Source organism: Vidua macroura, unplaced genomic scaffold (assembly GCF_024509145.1).
Source record: "Vidua macroura isolate BioBank_ID:100142 unplaced genomic scaffold, ASM2450914v1 whyUn_scaffold_254, whole genome shotgun sequence".
Taxonomy (NCBI): Eukaryota; Metazoa; Chordata; class Aves; order Passeriformes; family Viduidae; genus Vidua; species Vidua macroura.
Genome location: NW_026530616.1, coordinates 14,818 through 35,606, shown reverse-complemented (window position 1 = coordinate 35,606; position 20,789 = coordinate 14,818). Strand labels below are relative to the sequence as shown.

The 20,789-nt window shown below is 61.3% G+C and overlaps 1 protein-coding gene and 1 long non-coding RNA gene across 2 annotated transcripts in view; one reads left to right on the top strand and one right to left on the bottom strand.

Annotated features, from left to right (window-relative positions):
- Nucleotides 1-2,238: 2,238 nt before the first annotated feature.
- On the top strand, nucleotides 2,239-3,000 carry LOC128803009 (uncharacterized). Its single transcript, XR_008435612.1, has 2 exons — nucleotides 2,239-2,863; nucleotides 2,924-3,000. It is a non-coding gene; the product is annotated as an uncharacterized LOC128803009 (long non-coding RNA).
- Nucleotides 3,001-3,535: 535 nt separating this feature from the next.
- ATP4A (ATPase H+/K+ transporting subunit alpha) overlaps nucleotides 3,536-20,789 on the bottom strand; it is a 30,685-nt gene continuing 13,431 nt past the window's right edge. Inside the window, exons 12-23 of the mRNA XM_053969581.1 lie at nucleotides 19,845-20,025; nucleotides 18,586-18,755; nucleotides 17,132-17,268; nucleotides 14,671-14,821; nucleotides 12,580-12,748; nucleotides 10,802-10,956; nucleotides 9,816-9,939; nucleotides 7,906-8,051; nucleotides 6,837-6,970; nucleotides 5,509-5,610; nucleotides 4,817-4,908; nucleotides 3,536-4,267 (exon numbers count right to left, since the gene is read on the bottom strand). Of these exons, the coding sequence (XP_053825556.1) occupies nucleotides 4,239-4,267; nucleotides 4,817-4,908; nucleotides 5,509-5,610; nucleotides 6,837-6,970; nucleotides 7,906-8,051; nucleotides 9,816-9,939; nucleotides 10,802-10,956; nucleotides 12,580-12,748; nucleotides 14,671-14,821; nucleotides 17,132-17,268; nucleotides 18,586-18,755; nucleotides 19,845-20,025 (1,590 nt within the window). The 3' untranslated portion in view covers nucleotides 3,536-4,238. The remainder of the gene's footprint in view (nucleotides 4,268-4,816; nucleotides 4,909-5,508; nucleotides 5,611-6,836; nucleotides 6,971-7,905; nucleotides 8,052-9,815; nucleotides 9,940-10,801; nucleotides 10,957-12,579; nucleotides 12,749-14,670; nucleotides 14,822-17,131; nucleotides 17,269-18,585; nucleotides 18,756-19,844; nucleotides 20,026-20,789) is intronic.

Genomic DNA, 20,789 nt, shown 5'->3' with positions numbered 1-20,789 from the left:
TTATACCGGTTTGTACTGGTTCCTATGGGGTTATACTGGGTTATACTGGTCCGTACTGGTCTATACTGGTTTATACTGGTCTGTACTGGTTTATACCGGTTCTGACTGGTCCATACTGGTTTATACTGGTGCCAGGTGCGCACGGTGGCGGCGGCCGCGCTCCTCTGGGCCTCGGGGCGCCACGACCTCCCCTCCCCCCTGCGGCTGCCCCTGGGGGGGCTCCTGGCGGCTGCGGCCTACGAGGGCTTCTTGATTGGGTAATTAATTACCGCTAATTAGCCTTAATTAGTGTTGGGGAGGGTTAATTAGTGCATTAATTAGTGAATGGTGGGGCCTAGGGGGGGTTCCTGGTTGGCTCCTGGCGGCTGCGGCCTACGAGGGCTTCTTGATTGGGTAATTAATTAACGCTAATTAGCCTTAATTAGCCTTAATTAGTGATGGGGAGGGTTAATTAGTGGGTTAATTATGAATGGTGGGGCCTAGGGGGGGTTTCTGGTTGGGTATTGGTGGGGGAGGGGCTATGAGGGTTCTTAATTGGGTAATTAATTACCGCTAATTAGCCTTAATTAGTGTTGGGGAGGGTTAATTAGTGCGTTAATTAGTGAATGGTGGGGCCTAGGGGGGGTTCCTGGTTCGGTATTGGTGGGGGAGGGGCCTATGGGGGCTATTAATTGGGTAATTAATTCATTAATTAGTGTTAATTAATATGTATTAGTGGTTGGGGAGGGGCCTGTGAGCAGCTCCTGATTGGGTCATTAATTATCTAAATTAATTAATTAATGGGGGCGGGGCCTATGAGCGGTTCCTGATTGGGTCATTATTAATTAATTAATGGAGGCGGGGCCTATGAGCAGTTCCTGATTGGGTCATTATTCATTAATTAATGGGGGGCGGGGCTTATGAGCGGTTCCTGATTGGGTCATTATTAATTAATTAATGGGGGCGGGGCCTATGAGGGGTTCCTGATTGGGTCATTATTAATTATTTAATGGGGGGCGGGGCTTATGAGCGGTTCCTGATTGGGTCATTATTAATTAATTAATGGGGGGCGGGGCTTATGAGGGGTTCCTGATTGGGTGAGGGGGAGGGGCCTTGGGAAGGGGCGTGGCTTAGAAAGGGGGCGTGACCAGACTGAACGAACCCAAGTGGGCGTGGCCAAGCCGCAGCCCCCCCCACCACGCTGTGGGCGTGGCTAAACCGGGTGGGGGATGTGGGGCGTGGCTCAGGTGAGCTCCCGGCTGAGGCCACGCCCCTTTTCTGTGTGTCTCCTCCCACAGGTGGGCGGGGCAGGCGCTGGGGCTGGGCCCCTGGGGGGGCGCTGGGGCTGCGGGCGCTGGGCGCGGCCGCGCTGGGGCTGGGGGCGCTGCGGCTGCTGGTGCCCGTCCTGAGCCCGCCCTGACCCACCTGGGCACACCTGGGCACACCTGGGCACACCTGGAGGCACCTGGGCACACCTGGAGGAGTCACCTGTGCTGTTACTGGGGTGCCAGGTGTGCCCGTGCCCATCCTGAGCCCGCCCTGACCCACCTGGGCACACCTGGGCACACCTGGGCACACCTGGATGAACGTGGGCACACCTGGATACACCTGGAGGGGTCACCTGTGCCGTTATCGGGGGCGCTACGGCTGCTGGTGCCCATCCTGACCCCGCCCTGACCCACCTGGGCACACCTGGGCACACCTGGAGGCACCTGGATACACCTGGATGAACCTGGATACACCTGGCAGAGTCACCTGTGCCATTATTGGGGGTGCCAGGTGTGCCCGTGCCTCTCTTGACCTCACCCTGACGCACCTGGGCACACCTGGGCACACCTGGAGGCACCTGGGCACACCTGGATACACCTGGATGAACGTGGGCACACCTGGACACACCTGGAGGGGTCACCTGTGCGGTTATTGGGGGTGCCAGGTGTGCCCGTGCCTCTCTTGACCTCACCCTGAGCACACCTGGGCACATCTGGATACACCTGGATACACCTGGATGAACGTAGACACACCTGGAGGGGTCACCTGTGCCGTTATTGGGGGTGCCAGGTGTGCCCGTGCCCATCCTGACCCCGCCCTGACCCACCTGGGCACACCTGGAGGCACCTGGATGAACGTGGGCACACCTGGATACACCTGGAGGGGTCACCTGTGCCGTTATCGGGGGCGCTGCGGCTGCTGGTGCCCATCCTGACCCCGCCCTGACACACCTGGATACACCTGGATGCACCTGGATGGACGTGGGCACACCTGGACACACCTGGCAGAGTCACCTGTGCCGTTATTGGGGTGCCAGGTGTGCCCGTGCCCATCCTGACCCCGCCCTGGGCACACCTGGGGCACCTGGAGGCACCTGGATACACCTGGATGGACGTGGATACACCTGGAGGGGTCACCTGTGCCGTTATTGGGGTGCCAGGTGTGCCCGTGCCCATCCTGACCCCGCCCTGAGGCACCTGGGCACACCTGGAGGCACCTGGATGAATGTAGACACACCTGGAGGGGTCACCTGTGCCATTATTGGGGTGCCAGGTGTGCCTGTGCCCATCCTGACCCCGCCCTGGCACACCTGGGCACACCTGGATACACCTGGATGAACGTGGATACACCTGGCAGGGTCACCTGTGCGGTTACTGGGGTGCCAGGTGTGCCCGTGCCCCTGCTGCCCCCGCCCTGGGCACACCTGGGCACACCTGTGCCTTTACTGGGGGGGGTTGGGCAGCCAAGAATCGAGTCCAGGTGTGTGGGGGAGGGGCTCAGGTGGGTCCCAGGTGTGCAGTGGGCGTGGCCCAGGTGTGTAAACCCTTCCCAGGTGTGCAGTGGGCGTGGCCCAGGTGTGTAAACCCTTCCCAGGTGTGCAGTGGGCGTGGCCCAGGTGTGTAAACCCTTCCCAGGTGTGCAGTGGGCGTGGCCCAGGTGTGTAAGTCGTTCCCAGGTGTGCAGTGGGCGTGGCCCAGGTGCGCCTGCAGCCCCTCCTCCCCCACCCCGAGCAATAAACACACCTGGACACACCTGGCCGAGTCACCTGTGCCTTTATTTGGGGGGTGGGGGAGGGGTGGATGGGAGGTGGGGGAGGGGGAATCGAGTCCAGGTGAGGGGGGGAGGGGCCCAGGTGGGCTCCAGGTGTCCATGGGGGGGGTCCAAGGGTGGTCCCAGGTGTTCAAGGAGGGTCCCAGGTGGGTTCCAGGTGGGTCTCAGGTCCCAGGTGGGTCTCAGGTGGGTCCCAGGTGGGTCCCAGGTATCCAGGTGAGGCCCCAGGTGGGTTCCAGGTGGGTCTCAGGTCCCAGGTGGGTTTCAGGTGGGTCCCAGGTGAGTCCCAGGTGGGTCTCAGGTGGGTCTCAGGTATCCAGGTGAGGCCCCAGGTGGGTCCCAGGTGTTCAAGGGGGGTCCCAGGTGAGTCCCAGGTGGGTCTCAGGTGTGCAGGGCGGGTCCCAGGTGGGTTCCAGGTCAGTCCCAGGTATCCAGGTGGGGTCCCAGGTGGGTTCCAGGTGTTCAAGGGCGGGTCCCAGGTACATCCCAGGTGAGGTCCCAGGTGAGGTCTCAGGTGGGTCCCAGGTGGGTACCAGGTGTCCAGGTGAGGCCCCAGGTGGGTTCCAGGTGTTCAAGGGGGGTCCCAGGTGAGTCCCAGGTGGGTCTCAGGTGTGCAGGGTGGGTCCCAGGTGGGTTCCAGGTCAGTCCCAGGTATCCAGGTGGGGTCCCAGGTGGGTTCCAGGTGTTCAAGGGGGGGTCACAGGTGAGTCTCAGGTGGGTTCCAGGTGGGTCTCAGGTGTGCAGGGTGGGTCCCAGGTGTCCAGGTGAGGTCCCAGGTGGGGCCCAGGTGTTCAAGGGGGGTCCCAGGTGAGGTCCCAGGTGGGTCCCAGGTGGGTTCCAGGTATCCAGGTGAGGTCCCAGGTGTCCAGGTGGGTTCCAGGTGTTCAAGGGGGGTCCCAGGTGAGGTCCCAGGTGGGTTCCAGGTGTTCAAGGGGGTTCCCAGGTGGGTCCCAGGTATCCAGGTGAGGTCCCAGGTGGGTCTCAGGTATCACAGGAGGGTCCACGGAGGTGGCCCAGGTGTGCCCAGGTGTTCAGGGAGGGTCCCAGGTGTGCCCAGGTGAGCCCCAGGTGTCCAAGGAAGGATCCAGGTGAGCTCCAGGTGTCCAGGGAGGGTCCAAGGAGGGTCCCAGGTGTGCCCAGGTGTGCCCCAGGTGTCCAGGGAGGGTCCCAGGTGTGCCCAGGTGTGCCCAGGTGTGCCCAGGTGTGCCCAGGTGTTCCTCTCAGTAGTAAAGCTCCCGATCCCACCAACCTGGGTGGGGCAGAGAACCCAGACAGGTGAGGGTGGGGCAGCCCCCAGGTGTGCTGGGCGTGTCCCAGGTGTGCCCAGGTGTGCCCCCAGGTGTGCCCAGGTGCCCTCAGCTGCCCCCAGGTGCCCCCAGGTGTGCCCAGGTGTCCCCAGGTGTGCCCCCGGGTGTCCCCAGGTGCCCTCAGCTGCCCCCAGGTGTCCCCAGGTGTGCCCAGATGTCCCCAGGTGTGCCCAGGTGTGCCCAGGTGCCCCCAGGTGTGCCCAGGTGTGCCCAGGTTTGCCCAGGTGTGCCCAGGTGTCCCCAGGCGTCCCCAGGTGCCCCCAGGTGTGCCCAGGTGTCCCCAGGTGTGCCCAGGTGCGCCCAGGTTTGCCCCCAGGTGCCGTCAGGTGCCCTCAGGTGCTCCCAGGTGTGCCCAGGTGCCCGCAGGTGCCCGCAGGTGTGTCCAGGTTTGCACCCAGATGTCCCCAGGTGTCCCCAGATGTCCCCAGGTGTGCCCAGGTGCCCCCAGGTGTGCCCAGGTGTGCCCAGGTGTGCCCAGGTGTGTCACTCACTGCCCGGGTGCCGCCTCACGCCGAGTTTCCGGATCTCGTCGTAGACGAGGATGAGGAGCCCGTAGGGCATCGGCACCAACCACCACTGGAACCTGGGGGCACACCTGGGCAGGTGAGCCCGCTGCGCCCAGGTGCGCCCAGGTGTGCCCAGGTGTGCCCCAACCACCACTGGAACCTGGGGGCACACCTGGGCAGGTGACCCCGCTGCGCCCAGGTGCGCCCAGGTGCGCCCAGCTGTGCCCCAACCACCACTGGAACCTGGGCGCACACCTGGGCAGGTGAGCCCGCTGCACCCAGGTGTGCCCAGGTGCGCCCAGGTGTTTGGGCAGTGCCCAGGTGCGCCTGGGGCGGTGCCCAGGTGTGTTCGGGCAGCGCCCAGGTGCGCGGGCGGTGCCCAGGTGTGCCCAGGTGTTTTTGGGCAGTTCCCAGGTGCGCGGGCGGTGCCCAGGTGTGTTCAGGCAGTGCTCAGGTGTGTTTGGGCAGTGCCCAGGTGCGCCTGAGGCGGTGCTCAGGTGTGTTTGGGCGGTGCCCAGGTGTCCCCAGGTGTGTTCAGGCGGTGCCCAGGTGTGTTTGGGCGGTGCCCAGGTGCGCCTGAGGCGGTGCCCAGGTGTGCCCAGGTGTGTCTGGGCGGTGCCCAGGTGCGCGGGCAGTTCCCAGGTGTGTCTGGGCGGTGCCCAGGTGCGCGGGCTCACCTGATGGGCATGAAGTTGAAGATGTTGGGCATCCCCGGGCAGTAGCAGAGGAAGCAGCCGATGCACACCTGGAACACGATGGCCACCAGCAGCGTGCGGTTCCTGTGGGACACACCTGTGTTACCTGTGCTAACACCTGTGACACCTGTGACACCTGTGATAACACCTGTGACACCTGGAACACGATGGCCACCAGCAGTGTACGGTTCCTGAAAGCACACCTGTGTCACACACCTGTGAAACCTGTGTCACCTGTGACACCTGATACCTGTGCTAACACCTGTAACACCTGTGACACCTGTGACACCTGACACCTGTGCTAACACCTGTAACACCTGTGACACCTGTGACACCTGACACCTGTGCTAACACCTGTAACACCTGTGACACCTGTGACACCTGGAACACGATGGCCACCAGCAGCGTGCGGTTCCTGCGGGACACACCTGTGTCACCTGTGACACCTGATACCTGTGCTAACACCTGTGCTAACACCTGTGACACCTGTGACACCTGTGACACCTGTGCTAACACCTGTGACACCTGGAACACGATGGCCACCAGCAGCGTGCGGTTCCTGAAAGCACACCTGTGTTACCTGTGCTAACACCTGTGTTACCTGTGTCTCCTGTGATACCTGTGTGACCTGATACCTGTGCTAACACCTGTGTGACCTGTGTCACCTGTGTGATCTGACACCTGTGTCACCTGTGACACCTGATACCTGAGCTAACACCTGTGTCACCTGTGTCACCTGTATGAGCTGTTACCTGCATCACCTGTGCCACCTGTGACAACAGCTGGAACACCTGTCCAGCCTGTGTCACCTGTGCTCCACACCTGTGCCATCTCACACCTGTCCCCAGGTGCGCCCAGGTGAGCCCAGGTGTGCCCAGGTGAGCCCAAAATCTCCAATTTTCACCGATGTCCCCCAAATTTTCACCGATTTTCCCCCAATTTCCGCCATTTTTTCCCCGTGTCCCCTCCCCAGGTGTGTCCAGGTGTGCCCAGGTGTGCCCAGGTGTGCCCAGGTGTGCCCAGGTGCGCCAAAAATCTCCAATTTTCACCGATTTCCCCCAAATTTTCACCGATTTCTCCCCAATTTTTGTCTTTTTTTCCCCATTTCCCCTCCCCAGGTGCGCCCAGGTGTGCCCAGGTGAGCCCAGGTGAGCCCAAAATCTCCAATTTTCACCGATTTTCCCCAAATTTTCACCGATTTCCCCCAAATTTTCACCAATTTCTCCCCAATTTTTGCTGTTTTTCCCCGTGTCCCCTCCCCCAGGTGCGCCCAGGTGTGCCCAGGTGTGCCCAGGTGTGCCCAGGTGTACCGGAAGAGCCCCTGCTGCAGCAGGGAGAGCCGGCGCGTCTTGCGGATCAGCACGTCGGCGATCTGGCACACCTCGATGCTGATGAAGAACACGGTGTAGCAGGTGTACTGCTGGTACCTGCGCTGCGCGAACGTCTGCGGGGGCACGGCGCCGCCAGGTGAGCCCAGGTGTGCCCGGGTGAGCCCAGGTGAGCCCAGGTGAGCCCAAATCCTCCCATTTTCACCAATTTCCCCCCAATTTTCACCAATTTCTCCCTAATTTTCACTGTTTCTCGCCCGTTTCCCTTCCCCCAGGTGTGCCCAGGAGCGCCCAGGTGAGCCCGGGTGCGCCCAGGTGAGCCCAGGTGAGCCCAGGTGTGCCCAAATTTGCCCATTTTCATCGATTTCCCCCCAATTTCCCCCCAGTTTTTGCCATTTTCCCCATTTCCCTGCCCCCAGGTGTGCCCAGGTGTGCCCTCAGGTGAGCCCAGGTGTGTCCAGGTGAGCCCAAACTCACCCATTTTTATTGATTTCGCCCCAATTTCCCCTCAATTTTTGCCTTTTTTCCCCATTTCCCTGCCCCCAGGTGCCGCCCAGGTGTGCCCAGGTGTGCCCAGGTGCGCCCAGGTGCGCCCAGGTGTGCCCAGGTGTGCCCAGGTGTGCCCAAATCCTCCTATTTTCACCAAATTCCCCCCAATTTTCACCATTTTTTCCCCATTTCCCTTCCCCCAGGTGTGCCCAGGTGTGCCCAGGTGTGCCCAGGTGTGCCCAGGTGAGCCCAAATCCTCCCATTTTCACCAATTTCCCCCCAATTTTCACCAAATTCCCCCCAATTTTCACCATTTCTTTCCCATTTCCCTTCCCCCAGGTGCCGCCCAGGTGTGCCCAGGTGTGCCCAGGTGTGCCCAGGTGCCCCAGGTGCGCCCAGGTGTGCCCAGGTGTGCCCAGGTGTGCCCAAATCCTCCTATTTTCACCAAATTCCCCCCAATTTTCACCATTTTTCCCCATTTCCCTTCCCCCAGGTGTGCCCAGGTGTGCCCAGGTGTGCCCAGGTGTGCCCAGGTGCGCCCAGGTGTGCCCAGGTGCCGCACCCACTGCTGGCCGTAGCTGTCCTGCAGCTCCTGCTCGTGCGCGTCCTCCCAGCGCGGGCGCAGCCCCAGCAGCAGCAGCGGCCACCAGCCCTCCTGCGCCAGCGCCACCAGGTAATCCGTGAACCCCGCCAGAGACTGCATCACACCTGCGCAGGTGAGCACAGGTGAGGGACAGGTGAGGGACAGCTGAGAGACACGGGAGGGATCACACCTGCGCAGGTGAGCACAGGTGAGAGACAGGTGAGGGATCACACCTGCACAGGTGGGCACAGGTGAGGGATCACACCTGCGCAGGTGAGCACAGGTGAGGGACAGGTGAGGGATCACACCTGCACAGGTGGGCACAGGTGAGGGACAGGTGAGGGATCACACCTGCACAGGTGAGCACAGGTGAGGGACAGGTGAGGGATCACACCTGCGCAGGTGGGCACAGGTGAGGGACAGGTGAGGGATCACACCTGCACAGGTGAGCACAGGTGAGGGACAGGGGAGGGATCACACCTGCACAGGTGAGCACAGGTGAGGGACAGGGGAGGGATCACACCTGCACAGGTGAGCACAGGTGAGGGATCACACCTGCGCAGGTGAGGGACAGGTGAGGGATCACACCTGCACAGGTAAGCACAGGTGAGGGACAAGGGAGAGATCGCACCTGCGCAGGTGAGCACAGGTGAGGGACAGGGGAGGGATCACACCTGCGCAGGTGAGCACAGGTGAGAGATCACACCTGCACAGGTGAGCACAGGTGAGCACAGGGGAGGGATCACACCTGCACAGGTGAGCACAGGTGAGGGACAGGTGAGGGATCACAGGTGAGGGACAGGGGAGAGACAGGTGAGGGATCACACCTGCACAGGTGGGCACAGGTGAGAGACAGGAGAGGGATCACAGGTGAGGGATCACACCTGCACAGGTGGGCACAGGTGAGAGACAGGAGAGGGATCACAGGTGAGGGATCACACCTGCACAGGTGGGCACAGGTGAGAGACAGGGGAGGGATCACACCTGCGCAGGTGAGTACAGGTGAGGGACAGGTGAGGGACAGGGGAGGGACAGGGGAGCACAGGTGAGGGACAGCTGAGAGGGGAGGGATCACACCTGCGCAGGTGAGCACAGGTGAGGGATCACACCTGCACTGGTGAGGGACAGGAAAGAGACAGGTGAGGGATCACACCTGCCCAGGTGAGTGCCCAGGTGCCGATCACACCTGCCCAGGTGAGCGCCCAGGTGAGCGCCCAGGTGCGGATCACACCTGCCCAGGTGAGCGCCCAGGTGCGGATCACACCTGCCCAGGTGAGCGCCCAGGTGCCGATCACACCTGCCCAGGTGAGCGCCCAGGTGCCGATCACACCTGCCCAGGTGAGGGGCCCAGGTGCGGATCACACCTGCCCAGGTGAGCGCCCAGGTGCGTGCCCAGGTGAGCGCCCAGGTGCGGATCACACCTGCCCAGGTGCGTGCCCAGGTGCGCAGCACACCTGCCCAGGTGAGGGGCCCAGGTGCGGATCACACCTGCCCAGGTGAGCGCCCAGGTGCGGATCACACCTGCCCAGGTGAGCGCCCAGGTGAGTGCCCAGGTGCGGATCACACCTGCCCAGGTGAGGGGCCCAGGTGCGGATCACACCTGCCCAGGTGAGCGCCCAGGTGCGGATCACACCTGCCCAGGTGAGCGCCCAGGTGCGGATCACACCTGCCCAGGTGAGCAGCACAGGTGCAGATCACACCTGCCCAGGTGAGCAGCACAGGTGCAGATCACACCTGCCCAGGTGAGCGCCCAGGTGCGGATCACACCTGCCCAGGTGAGCGCCCAGGTGCGGATCACACCTGCCCAGGTGAGCAGCACAGGTGCAGATCACACCTGCCCAGGTGAGCAGCACAGGTGCAGATCACACCTGCCCAGGTGCGCCTCTCACCTATCTGGAAGTAGGAGTAGGCCGCCAGGGGCTCGTTGACCAGGCGGTCGCGCCGGGGGTCGCGCGGCCGCAGGTGCATGATGTCGCTCTCGGCGCGCTCGTAGGCCAGCGACACCGACGGGAACTGCGCAGGTGCGCCCAGGTGAGGGGCGGGGCCGGCCGAGGCGCCCCGGCCACGCCCACCGCGCCCCGGCCCCGCCCCGGGCAGGTGAGAAAGATCGGCGGCACCTGGGCGTGGAACACCTGGGACGCCCCAGAACTGGGCTCTGAGGGGCTCAGGTGAGTCCCAGGTGCGCCCAGGTGTGTTCCCAGGTGTTCCCAGGTGTGCCCCAGGTGCCCCAGGTGTGTTCCCAGGTGCCCAGGTCTGTTATAACTCTTCCCAGGTGTGCCCAGGTGTGCTATAACTGCCCCCAGGTGCCCCAGGTGTGCCCAGGTGTGTTCCCAGGTGCCCCCAGCTGTGATATAACTGTTCCCAGGTGCCCCCAGGTGTGCCCAGGTGTGGTCTAACTGCCCCCAGGTATGCCCCAGGTGTGCCCAGGTGTGTTCCCAGGTGCCCCAGGTGTGTGCCCAGGTGTGCCCAGGTGCCCCCAGGTGCCCCCAGGTGTGCCCAGGTGCCCCCAGGTGTGTTATAACTGTTCCCAGGTGCCCCCAGGTGTGTTCCCAGGTGTGCCCAGGTGTGCCCAGGTGTGCCCAGGTGTGCCCAGGTGCCCCCAGGTGTGCCCAGGTGTGTTCCCAGGTGTGCCCAGGTGTGCCCAGGTGTGTTCCCAGGTGTGTTCCCAGGTGCCCCCAGGTGTGCCCAGGTGTGCCCAGGTGTGCCCAGGTGCGCCCAGGTGTGCCCAGGTGTGCCCAGGTGCCCCCAGGTGTGCCCAGGTGTGTTCCCAGGTGTGCCCAGGTGTGTTCCCAGGTGTGCCCAGGTGTGCCCAGGTGCGTTCCCAGGTGTGCCCAGCTGCCCCCAGGTGTGCCCAGGTGTGCCCAGGTGCGCTCACGATGTCGGTGCAGAGCTCGATGAAGAGGATGGTGATGCAGCCCAGGGGGAGGGGCACGCTGGCCGTGATGTAGACCAGGTACGGCGCCAGCTCCGGAATGTTCTTGGTCAGCGTGTACGCGATGGACTTCTTCAGGTTGTCGAAGATCAGCCGGCCTGGGCGGGGCGCAGGTGAGCCGGACAGGTGAGAGCCACAGGTGAGCGGGACAGGTGAGCCGGACAGGTGAGAGCCACAGGTGAGGGAATGGGACAGGTGAGCCGGACAGGTGAGCGGGACAGGTGAGCCGGACAGGTGAGGGAATGGGACAGGTGAGCCGGACAGGTGAGGGAATGGGACAGGTGAGCCGGACAGGTGAGAGCAACAGGTGAGCCGGACAGGTGAGCGGGACAGGTGAGTGGGACAGGTGAGCCGGACAGGTGAGAGCCACAGGTGAGCGGGACAGGTGAGGGAATGGGACAGGTGAGGGAATGGGACAGGTGAGCGGGACAGGTGAGGGAATGGGACAGGTGAGTGGGACAGGTGAGCCGGACAGGTGAGAGCAACAGGTGAGAGAATGGGACAGGTGAGCCAGACAGGTGAGAGCCACAGGTGAGCCGGACAGGTGAGAGGGACAGGTGAGCCGGACAGGTGAGAGGGACAGGTGAGCGCCACAGGTGAGAGCCACAGGTGAGCAGGACAGGTGAGTGGGGACAGGTGAGGGAATGGGACAGGTGAGTGGGACAGGTGAGCAAATGGCTCAGGTGAGCGGGACAGGTGAGAGCCACAGGTGAGTGGGACAGGTGAGCCGGACAGGTGAGCGGGACAGGTGAGTGGGGACAGGTGAGGGAATGGCTCAGGTGAGTGGGACAGGTGAGTGCAACAGGTGAGCGGGACAGGTGTGGGAACGACTCAGGTGTGTGAGAGCCCAGGTGTCCCACCTGTCCCACCTTTCTCCTCACCTGTCTCACCTGTCCCACCTGTCCATATCTCACCTGTCCCTATCTCACCTGTCTCACCTGTCTCACCTGTCCATATCCCACCTGTCACACCTGTCCCACCTGTCCATATCTCACCTGTCTCACCTGTCTCACCTGTGCAGGTGTTCTCAGCACACCTGTCTCACCTGTCCATGTCTCACCTGTCTCACCTGTGCAGGTGGCTCACCTTGCTCCACGCCGGTGACGATGGAGGCGAAGTTGTCGTCCAGCAGGATCATGTCCCACCTGTCCATATCTCACCTGTCTCACCTGTCCCACCTGTCCATATCTCACCTGTCTCACCTGTCTCACCTGTCTCACCTGTGCAGGTGGCTCACCTTGCTCCACGCCGGTGACGATGGAGGCGAAGTTGTCGTCCAGCAGGATCATGTCTCACCTGTCTCACCTGTCCCTATCTCACCTGTCCCTATCTCACCTGTCTCACCTGTCTCACCTGTCTCACCTGTGCAGGTGCTCTCAGCACACCTGTCTCACCTGTCCCACCTGTGCAGGTGGCTCACCTTGCTCCACGCCGGTGACGATGGAGGCGAAGTTGTCGTCCAGCAGGATCATGTCTCACCTGTCCATATCTCACCTGTCTCACCTGTCCCACCTGTCCATATCTCACCTGTCTCACCTGTGCAGGTGGCTCACCTTGCTCCACGCCGGTGACGATGGAGGCGAAGTTGTCGTCCAGCAGGATCATGTCTCACCTGTCCATATCTCACCTGTCTCACCTGTCTCACCTGTCTCACCTGTGCAGGTGCTCTCAGCACACCTGTCTCACCTGTCTCACCTGTCCCACCTGTGCAGGTGGCTCACCTTGCTCCACGCCGGTGACGATGGAGGCGAAGTTGTCGTCCAGCAGGATCATGTCGGCCGCGTTCTTGGCGGCGTCGGAGCCGGCCACGCCCATGGCCACGCCGATGTCGGCTTTCTTCAGCGCAGGTGAGTCGTTGACGCCGTCACCTGTCACCGCCACGATGGCGCCCTGCGGGAGAGCGGGCGGGAACGGGGGGAAACGGGGAAATGGGGAAAAATGGGGAAAATGGGGAAAAATGAGTGAAAAATGGGGAAAATGGGGAAAATGGGGAAAACGGGAAAAACGGGGGAAAATGGGGAAAAATGGGGAAAATGGGGAAAAATGGGGGAAAATGGGGAAAATGGGGAAAAATGGGGAAAATGGGGGAAAATGGGGAAAATGGGGAAAAATGGGGGAAAATGGGGAAAATGGGGAAAATGGGGAAAAATGGGGAAAATGGGGAAAATGGGGAAAAAATGGGGAAAATGGGGAAATGGGGAAAAATGGGGAAAAATGAGTGAAAAAATGGGGAAAAAAAGGGAAAAATGGGGGAAAATGGGGGGAAAATGGGGAAAATGGGGGAAATGGGGAAAAATGGGGGAAAAAATGGGGAAAAACGGGGAAAAACGGGAAAAACGGGAAAAACGGGAAAAATGGGGAAAATGGGGAAAATGGGGGGGAAATGGGGGAAATGGGGGAAATTAGTGAAAAAATGGGGGAAATGGGAAAATTGGGAAAATGGGGAAAAATGGGGGAAATTGGGGAAAATGGGGAAAATGGGGAAAATGGGGAAAATGGGAAAAATGGGGAAATTTGGTGAAAAAACAGGGGAAAAAAATGGGAAAAATGGGGAAAAATGGGGAAAATGGGGAAATGGGGAAATGGGGAAAAACGGGAAAAATGGGGAAAATGAGTGAAAAAATGGGGGAAAATGGGGAAAATGAGGAAAAACAGGGAAAAATGGGGAAAAATGGGGGGGGAAGGGTAAAAATGGGGAAAAAGGGGGAAAAAGGGGAAAAACGGGGAAAAAACGGGGAAAAAACGGGGAAAAAACGGGAAAAATGGGGAAAAAAGGGGGAAAAACGGAAAAAAATGGGGAAAATGGTGAAAAATGGGGGGAAAAAGGGGGAAAGGGGGAAAATTGGGGAAAAAAGGTAAAAATTTGGTGAAAAATGGGTGAAAAAATGGGGAAAATTGGGGGGAAATGGGGAAAAAAACGGGGGAAAAGGGGGGAAAAATGGGGAAAATGGGAAAATTTGGTGAAAATTGGGTGAAAAAATGGGAAAAATGGGGGAAATGGGGGAAAATTGGGGGGAAATGGGAAAAAATGGGGGAAAAATGTAAAAATTTCTTGAAAATTGGGTGAAAAAATGGGGGAAATGGGGGAAATGGGGAAAAATCTTAAAATTTGGTGAAAATTGGTCAAAAAATGGCCAAGAAATGGGGGAAAAGGTGGGAAATTGGGGATTGGGGACATTTGGGGATTTTTGGAGATTTTGGGGGATTTTTGGGGATTTTTGGGGATTTTTTGGGATTTTTGGAGATTTTTTTGAGATTTTTTGGGGATTTTTGGGGGGATTTTTGGGGATTTTTGAGATACTTGGGACATTGAGGGGGTTGGGGATTTTTAGGGATTTTTTCGGGGGATGTTTTGGGGATTCTTTTGGATTTTTAAGGTTTTTTTGGGAGATTTAGGGCTTTTTTGAGGATTTTTGAGATTTTTTTTATTTTGGGGGGGGATTTTTCGGGATTTTTTTGAAGATTTTTTTGGATATTCTGGGGGGTTTTGTGGGGGATTTTTTTGGCCATTTTTTGAAGGATTTTTGGGGAATTTTTGGGGGGATTTGGGGAAAATTTTTTCTTTTTTTTGCAGTTTTTGGGGGTATTTTCGGGTGATTTGCTGGGAAATATTTGGGGGATTTTTGGGTGATATTTTGGGGCACTTTTTGGGGATTTTTTGGGCATTTTTGGCCATTTTTTGTCGATTTTTTGAGGATTTCTGCGGACATTGAGGACACTGGGGACATCAGGCACATTGGGGACACCCCCAGGTGTGCCCAGGTGTGCCCAGGTGTGCCCAGGTGTGCCCAGGTGCGCCCAGGTGTGCCCACCAGGCGCTGGCAGCTCTCCACGATGACCAATTTCTGCTGCGGCGACGTCCGAGCAAAAACCATCTCGGGGTGGCTCCGGAGCAGCTCCTCGAGAGCGCCCGGGGCCAGCGCGGCCAGCTCGGGGCCGGTGACCACGCGGGCCCGCGCCTGCCTGGGAACACACCTGAGTTACCTGAGACACACCTGAGTTACCTGTGACACACCTGAGACACACCTGAGTTACCTGTGTCACACACTCACATCAGCCCCAGCTCGGGGCCGGTGACCACGCGGGCCCGCGCCTGCCTGCGGACAGGTGAGACACACCTGAGACACACCTGAGTTACCTGGGACACACCTGAGACACACCTGAGTTACCTGGGACACACCTGAGTTACCTGTGTCACACACTCACATCAGCCCCAGCTCGGGGCCGGTGACCACGCGGGCCCGCGCCTGCCTGCGGACAGGTGAGACACACCTGAGTTACCTGTGACACACCTGAGTTACCTGTGATACACCTGAGACACACCTGAGTTACCTGTGTCACACACTCACATCAGCCCCAGCTCGGGGCCGGTGACCACGCGGGCCCGCGCCTGCCTGCGGACAGGTGAGACACACCTGAGTTACCTGGGACACACCTGAGTTACCTGTGTCACACCTGAGTTACCTGTGTCACACACACACATCAGCCCCAGCTCGGGGCCGGTGACCACGCGCGCCCGCGCCTGCCTGGGAACACACCTGAGTTACCTGTGTCACACCTGAGTTACCTGGGACACACCTGAGACACACCTGAGTTACCTGTGTCACACACTCACATCAGCCCCAGCTCGGGGCCGGTGACCACGCGCGCCCGCGCCTGCCTGGGAACACACCTGAGTTACCTGAGACACACCTGGGACACACCTGAGTTACCTGTGTCACACCTGAGTTACCTGAGACACACCTGGGACACACCTGAGTTACCTGTGTCACACACTCACATCAGCCCCAGCTCGGGGCCGGTGACCACGCGGGCCCGCGCCTGCCTGCGGACAGGTGAGACACACCTGAGTTACCTGTGACACACCTGAGTTACCTGTGACACACCTGAGTTACCTGGGACACACCTGTGACACACCTGAGTTACCTGTGACACACCTGAGTTACCTGGGACACACACACACATATCAGCCCCAGCTCGGGGCCGGTGACCACGCGGGCCCGCGCCTGCCTGCGGACAGGTGAGACACACCTGAGACACACCTGAGTTACCTGTGTCACACCTGAGTTACCTGAGACACACCTGGGACACACCTGAGTTACCTGTGTCACACACTCACATCAGCCCCAGCTCGGGGCCGGTGACCACGCGCGCCCGCGCCTGCCTGGGAACACACCTGAGTTACCTGGGACACACCTGAGACACACCTGAGACACACCTGAGTTACCTGGGACACACCTGAGACACACCTGAGTTACCTGTGACACACCTGTGACACACCTGAGACACACCTGAGTTACCTGTGTCACACACTCACATCAGCCCCAGCTCGGGGCCAGTGACCACGCGCGCCCGCGCCTGCCTGGGAGACACACCTGAGTTACCTGGGACACACCTGAGTTACCTGTGATACACCTGAGTTACCTGAGATACACCTGAGTTACCTGTGATACACCTGAGACACACCTGAGTTACCTGTGACACACCTGAGTTACCTGGGACACACCTGAGTTACCTGGGACACACCTGAGACACACCTGAGTTACCTGGGACACACCTGAGTTACCTGGGACACACCTGAGACACACCTGAGTTACCTGTGACACACCTGAGTTACCTGTGACACACCTGAGTTACCTGGGACACACCTGAGACACACTGAGTTACCTGTGACACACCTGAGTTACCTGGGACACACCTGAGACACACCTGAGACACACCTGAGACACACCTGAGTTACCTGGGACACACCTGAGTTACCTGGGACACACCTGAGACACACCTGAGACACACCTGAGATACACCTGAGTTACCTGTGACACACCTGAGTTACCTGGGATAAACCTGAGACACCTGTCCCATACCTGTGCCACCCCTGTGCCACACCTGGGCACCTGTCACACCTGCCTGGCAGGTGACACACCTGGGCATCTGTCCCACCCCTGTGCCACACCTGTCCCCCCCCATGCCATCCCCGTGCCACCTGTGCCACCCCCGTCCCTGTCCCACACCTGTCTCACACCTGGGCACCTGTGGCACCCCTGTCCCACACCTGTCCCCCCCTGTGCCAGCTGTGCCACACCTGTCCCTGTGCCACACCTGTCTCACACCTGGGCACCTGTGGCACCCCTGTCCCCCCCGTGCCACCTGTGCCACACCTGTCCCTGTGCCACACCTGTCCCCCCCATGCCACCTGTGCCACACCTGTCCCTGTGCCACACCTGTCCCCCCCGTGCCAGCTGTGCCACCCCTGTGCTGCGCCCGCGGCCTCACCTGGGCTCCACCTGCTCGAGGGGCAGGTGCAGGCGCGCGGCCACGTCCTCGGGGGTCTCGCTGCCCTCCGAGATGATTCCCACGGCGGCCGCGATGGCCTTGGCCGTCACCGGGTGGTCACCTGTGACCATGATCACCTGCGGGGCACACCTGAGCTGCTGCCACCTGCGCTGGTGCCACCTGAGCCAGTGCCACCCGCGGGGCACACCTGAGCTGCTGCCACCTGCGCTGGTGCCACCTGAGCCGGTGCCACCCGCGGGGCACACCTGAGCTGCTGCCACCTGAGCTGGTGCCACCTGAGCTGGTGCCACCCGCGGGGCTCACCTGTGCTGGTGCCACCTGAGCTGGTGCCACCTGTGCTGGTGCCACCCGCGGGGCTCACCTGAGCTGGTGCCACCCGCGGGGCTCACCTGAGCTGGTGCCACCTGAGCTGGTGCCACCTGAGCTGGTGCCACCCGCGGGGCTCACCTGTGCTGGTGCCACCTGAGCTGGTGCCACCTGAGCTGGTGCCACCCGCGGGGCTCACCTGTGCTGGTGTCCCCTGGTGTCCCCAATCCCGCTAGTGTCCCCATTCCCCCCCAATCCCCCCGATGTCCCCAGTCCCCATTGTCCCCATGTCCCCAGTGTCCCCAATCCCCCCAATCCCCCCGATGTCCCCGGTGTCCCCAATCCCCCCCGATGTCCCCAATGTCCCCAGTGTTCCCGGTGTCCCCAGTGTCCCCATTCCACCCCAGTGTCCCCAATCCCCCTGATGTCCCCGGTGTCCCCAATCCCCCCAATCCCCCCGGTGTCCCCTCTGTCCCCGATGTCCCCAATCCCCCCGCTGTCCCCAATCCCCCCAATCCCCCCAGTGTCCCCAATGTCCCCGATGTCCCTGCTGTCCCCGCTGTCCCCAGTCCCCCTGGTGTCCCCGGTGTCCCCGGTGTCCCAAATCCCCCCAATTCCCCCAGTGTCCCCACTGTCCCCGCTGTCCCCAATCCCCCCGCTGTTCCCAATCCCCCCAATTCCCCCGCTGTCCCCAATCCCCCCGGTGTCCCCGGTGTCCCCAGTGTCCCCAATGTCCCCAATCCTGCCGGTGTCCCCGGTGTCCCCGCTGTCCCCAATCCCCCCGCTGTTCCCAATCCCCCCAATCCCCCCGCTGTCCCCAGTCCCCCCGGTGTCCCCGGTGTCCCCAATCCCCCCGGTGTCCCTGGTCCCCCCAGTCCCCCCGGTGTCCCCAATGTCCCCAATCCCCCCAATCCCCCCGGTGTCCCCGCTGTCCCCGGTGTCCCCAATGTCCCCAGTCCCCCCGGTGTCCCCAATCCCCCCAGTCCCCCCGGTGTCCCCGGTGTCCCCGCTGTCCCCAATCCCCCCGGTGTCCCCAGTGTCCCCGGTGTCCCCGCTGTCCCCAATCCCCCCGGTGTCCCCGGTGTCCCCGGTGTCCCCAATCCCCCCGGTGTCCCCGGTGTCCCTACCCGGATCCCGGCCGTCCGGCACTTGCGCACGGCCTGGGGCACGGTGGCCCGGGGGGGGTCGATGAGGGACACGAGCCCCGCGAAGCAGAGCCCGGTGGCCACCTCGGCCAGCGCCTCGGGCGGCGCGCCCGGGGCCACCGTGCCAGCGGGCAGCCAGCGGGCACAGAACCCTGGGGACATTGGGGACATTGGGGACATCAGCCACCGTGCCAGCGGGCAGCCAGCGGGCACAGAACCCTGGGGACATTGGGGACATTGGGGACATCAGCCACCGTGCCAGCGGGCAGCCAGCGGGCACAGAACCCTGGGGACAGAGGGGACATTGGGGGCATCATTGGGGACATCGGGCACCGTGCCAGGGGCAGCCAGCGGGCACAGAACCCTGGGGACATTGGGGACATCAGGGGGACATTGGGGACATTGGGGACATGGGGCACCGTGCCAGCGGGCAGCCAGCGGGCACAGAACCCTGGGGACATTGGGGACATTGGGGACATGGGGCACCGTGCCAGCGGGCAGCCAGCGGGCACAGAACCCTGGGGACAGCCAGGGGACATTGGGGACATCATTGGGGGCATTGGGGACATTGGGGACATCGGGGGGATTGGGGACATTGGGGACATTGGGGACAGCCAGGGGACATTGGGGACATCATTGGGGGCACTGGGGACATTGGGGACATCAGGGGGACATTGGGGACATTGGGGACATCGGGCACCGTGCCAGCGGGCAGCCAGCGGGCACAGAACCCTGGGGACAGAGGGGACAGCAATGGGGACATTGGGGACAGCCAGGGGACATTGGGGACATTGGGGACATCAGGGACAGCAATGGGGACATTGGGGACATTGGGGACATCAGGGACAGCAATGGGGACATTGGGGGGATTGGGGACATTGGGGACATTGGGGACATTTGGGGACATTGGGGACATTGGGGGGATTGGGGGGATTGGGGACATTGGGGACATCAATGGGGTCACTGGGGGGACATTTGGGGACATTGGGGACATTGGGGACATCAGGGACATTGGGGACATTTGGGACATTTGGGGACATTGGGGACATTGGGGACATCAATCGGGTCACTGGGGGGACATTTGGGGACATTTGGGGACATTTGGGGACATTCGGGGCCACTCGGGGCCACTGAGGGGACGCAGGGGCGACACGGAGGGGGCGGGGGGAGGGGCCGCGCGCCCTTTCCCCTCCCCCCGCCCCTCCAAGCCCCTCCCCCTCCCCAGCCCCGCCCCCACTCACCGAGCACCCTCTCGCCCCGCCCCCCCAGCTCCAGACACGCCCCCTCCACGCTCCGCCTCCACTCGGGGTCCATGGGAAGCTCCTCCCCCCCCCGCAGGTGCCCCCGGCACCGCTCCAGGACCCGCTCGGGGGCGCCCTTGAGCACCAGGAGCTGCTGCGAGCCCGCCTCGTGCACCGACACCTGCGCAGGTGAGAGACACACAGGTGAGACAGGTGAGACACACCTGCGGTACACCTGATACACCTGAGATACACCTGAGATACACCTGGGATACAACCCCGCCCGCCTCGTGCACCGACACCTGCGCAGGTGAGAGACAGGTGAGACAGGTGAGACACACCTGAGATACACCTGAGATACACCTGAGATACAACCCAGCCCGCCTCGTGCACCGACACCTGCGCAGGTGAGAGACAGGTGAGACAGGTGAGACACACCCGAGATACACCTGATACACCTGAGATACACCTGAGAGACAACCCAGCCCGCCTCGTGCACCGACACCTGCGCAGGTGAGAGACAGGTGAGACACACCTGAGATACACCTGATACACCTGAGATACACCTGAGATACACCTGAGAGACAACCCAGCCCGCCTCGTGCACCGACACCTGCGCAGGTGAGAGACAGGTGAGACAGGTGAGACACACCTGGGGTACACCTGATACACCTGAGATACACCTGAGATACACCTGATACACCTGAGATACACCTGATACACCTGGGATACACCTGAGATACACCTGAGATACACCTGATACACCTGAGATACACCTGAGATACACCTGGGATACAACCCCGCCCGCCTCGTGCACCGACACCTGCGCAGGTGAGAGACACACAGGTGAGACACACCTGGGACAGGTGAGACACACCTGGGGTACACCTGAGATACACCTGATACACCTGGGATACACCTGAGATACACCTGGGATACACCTGA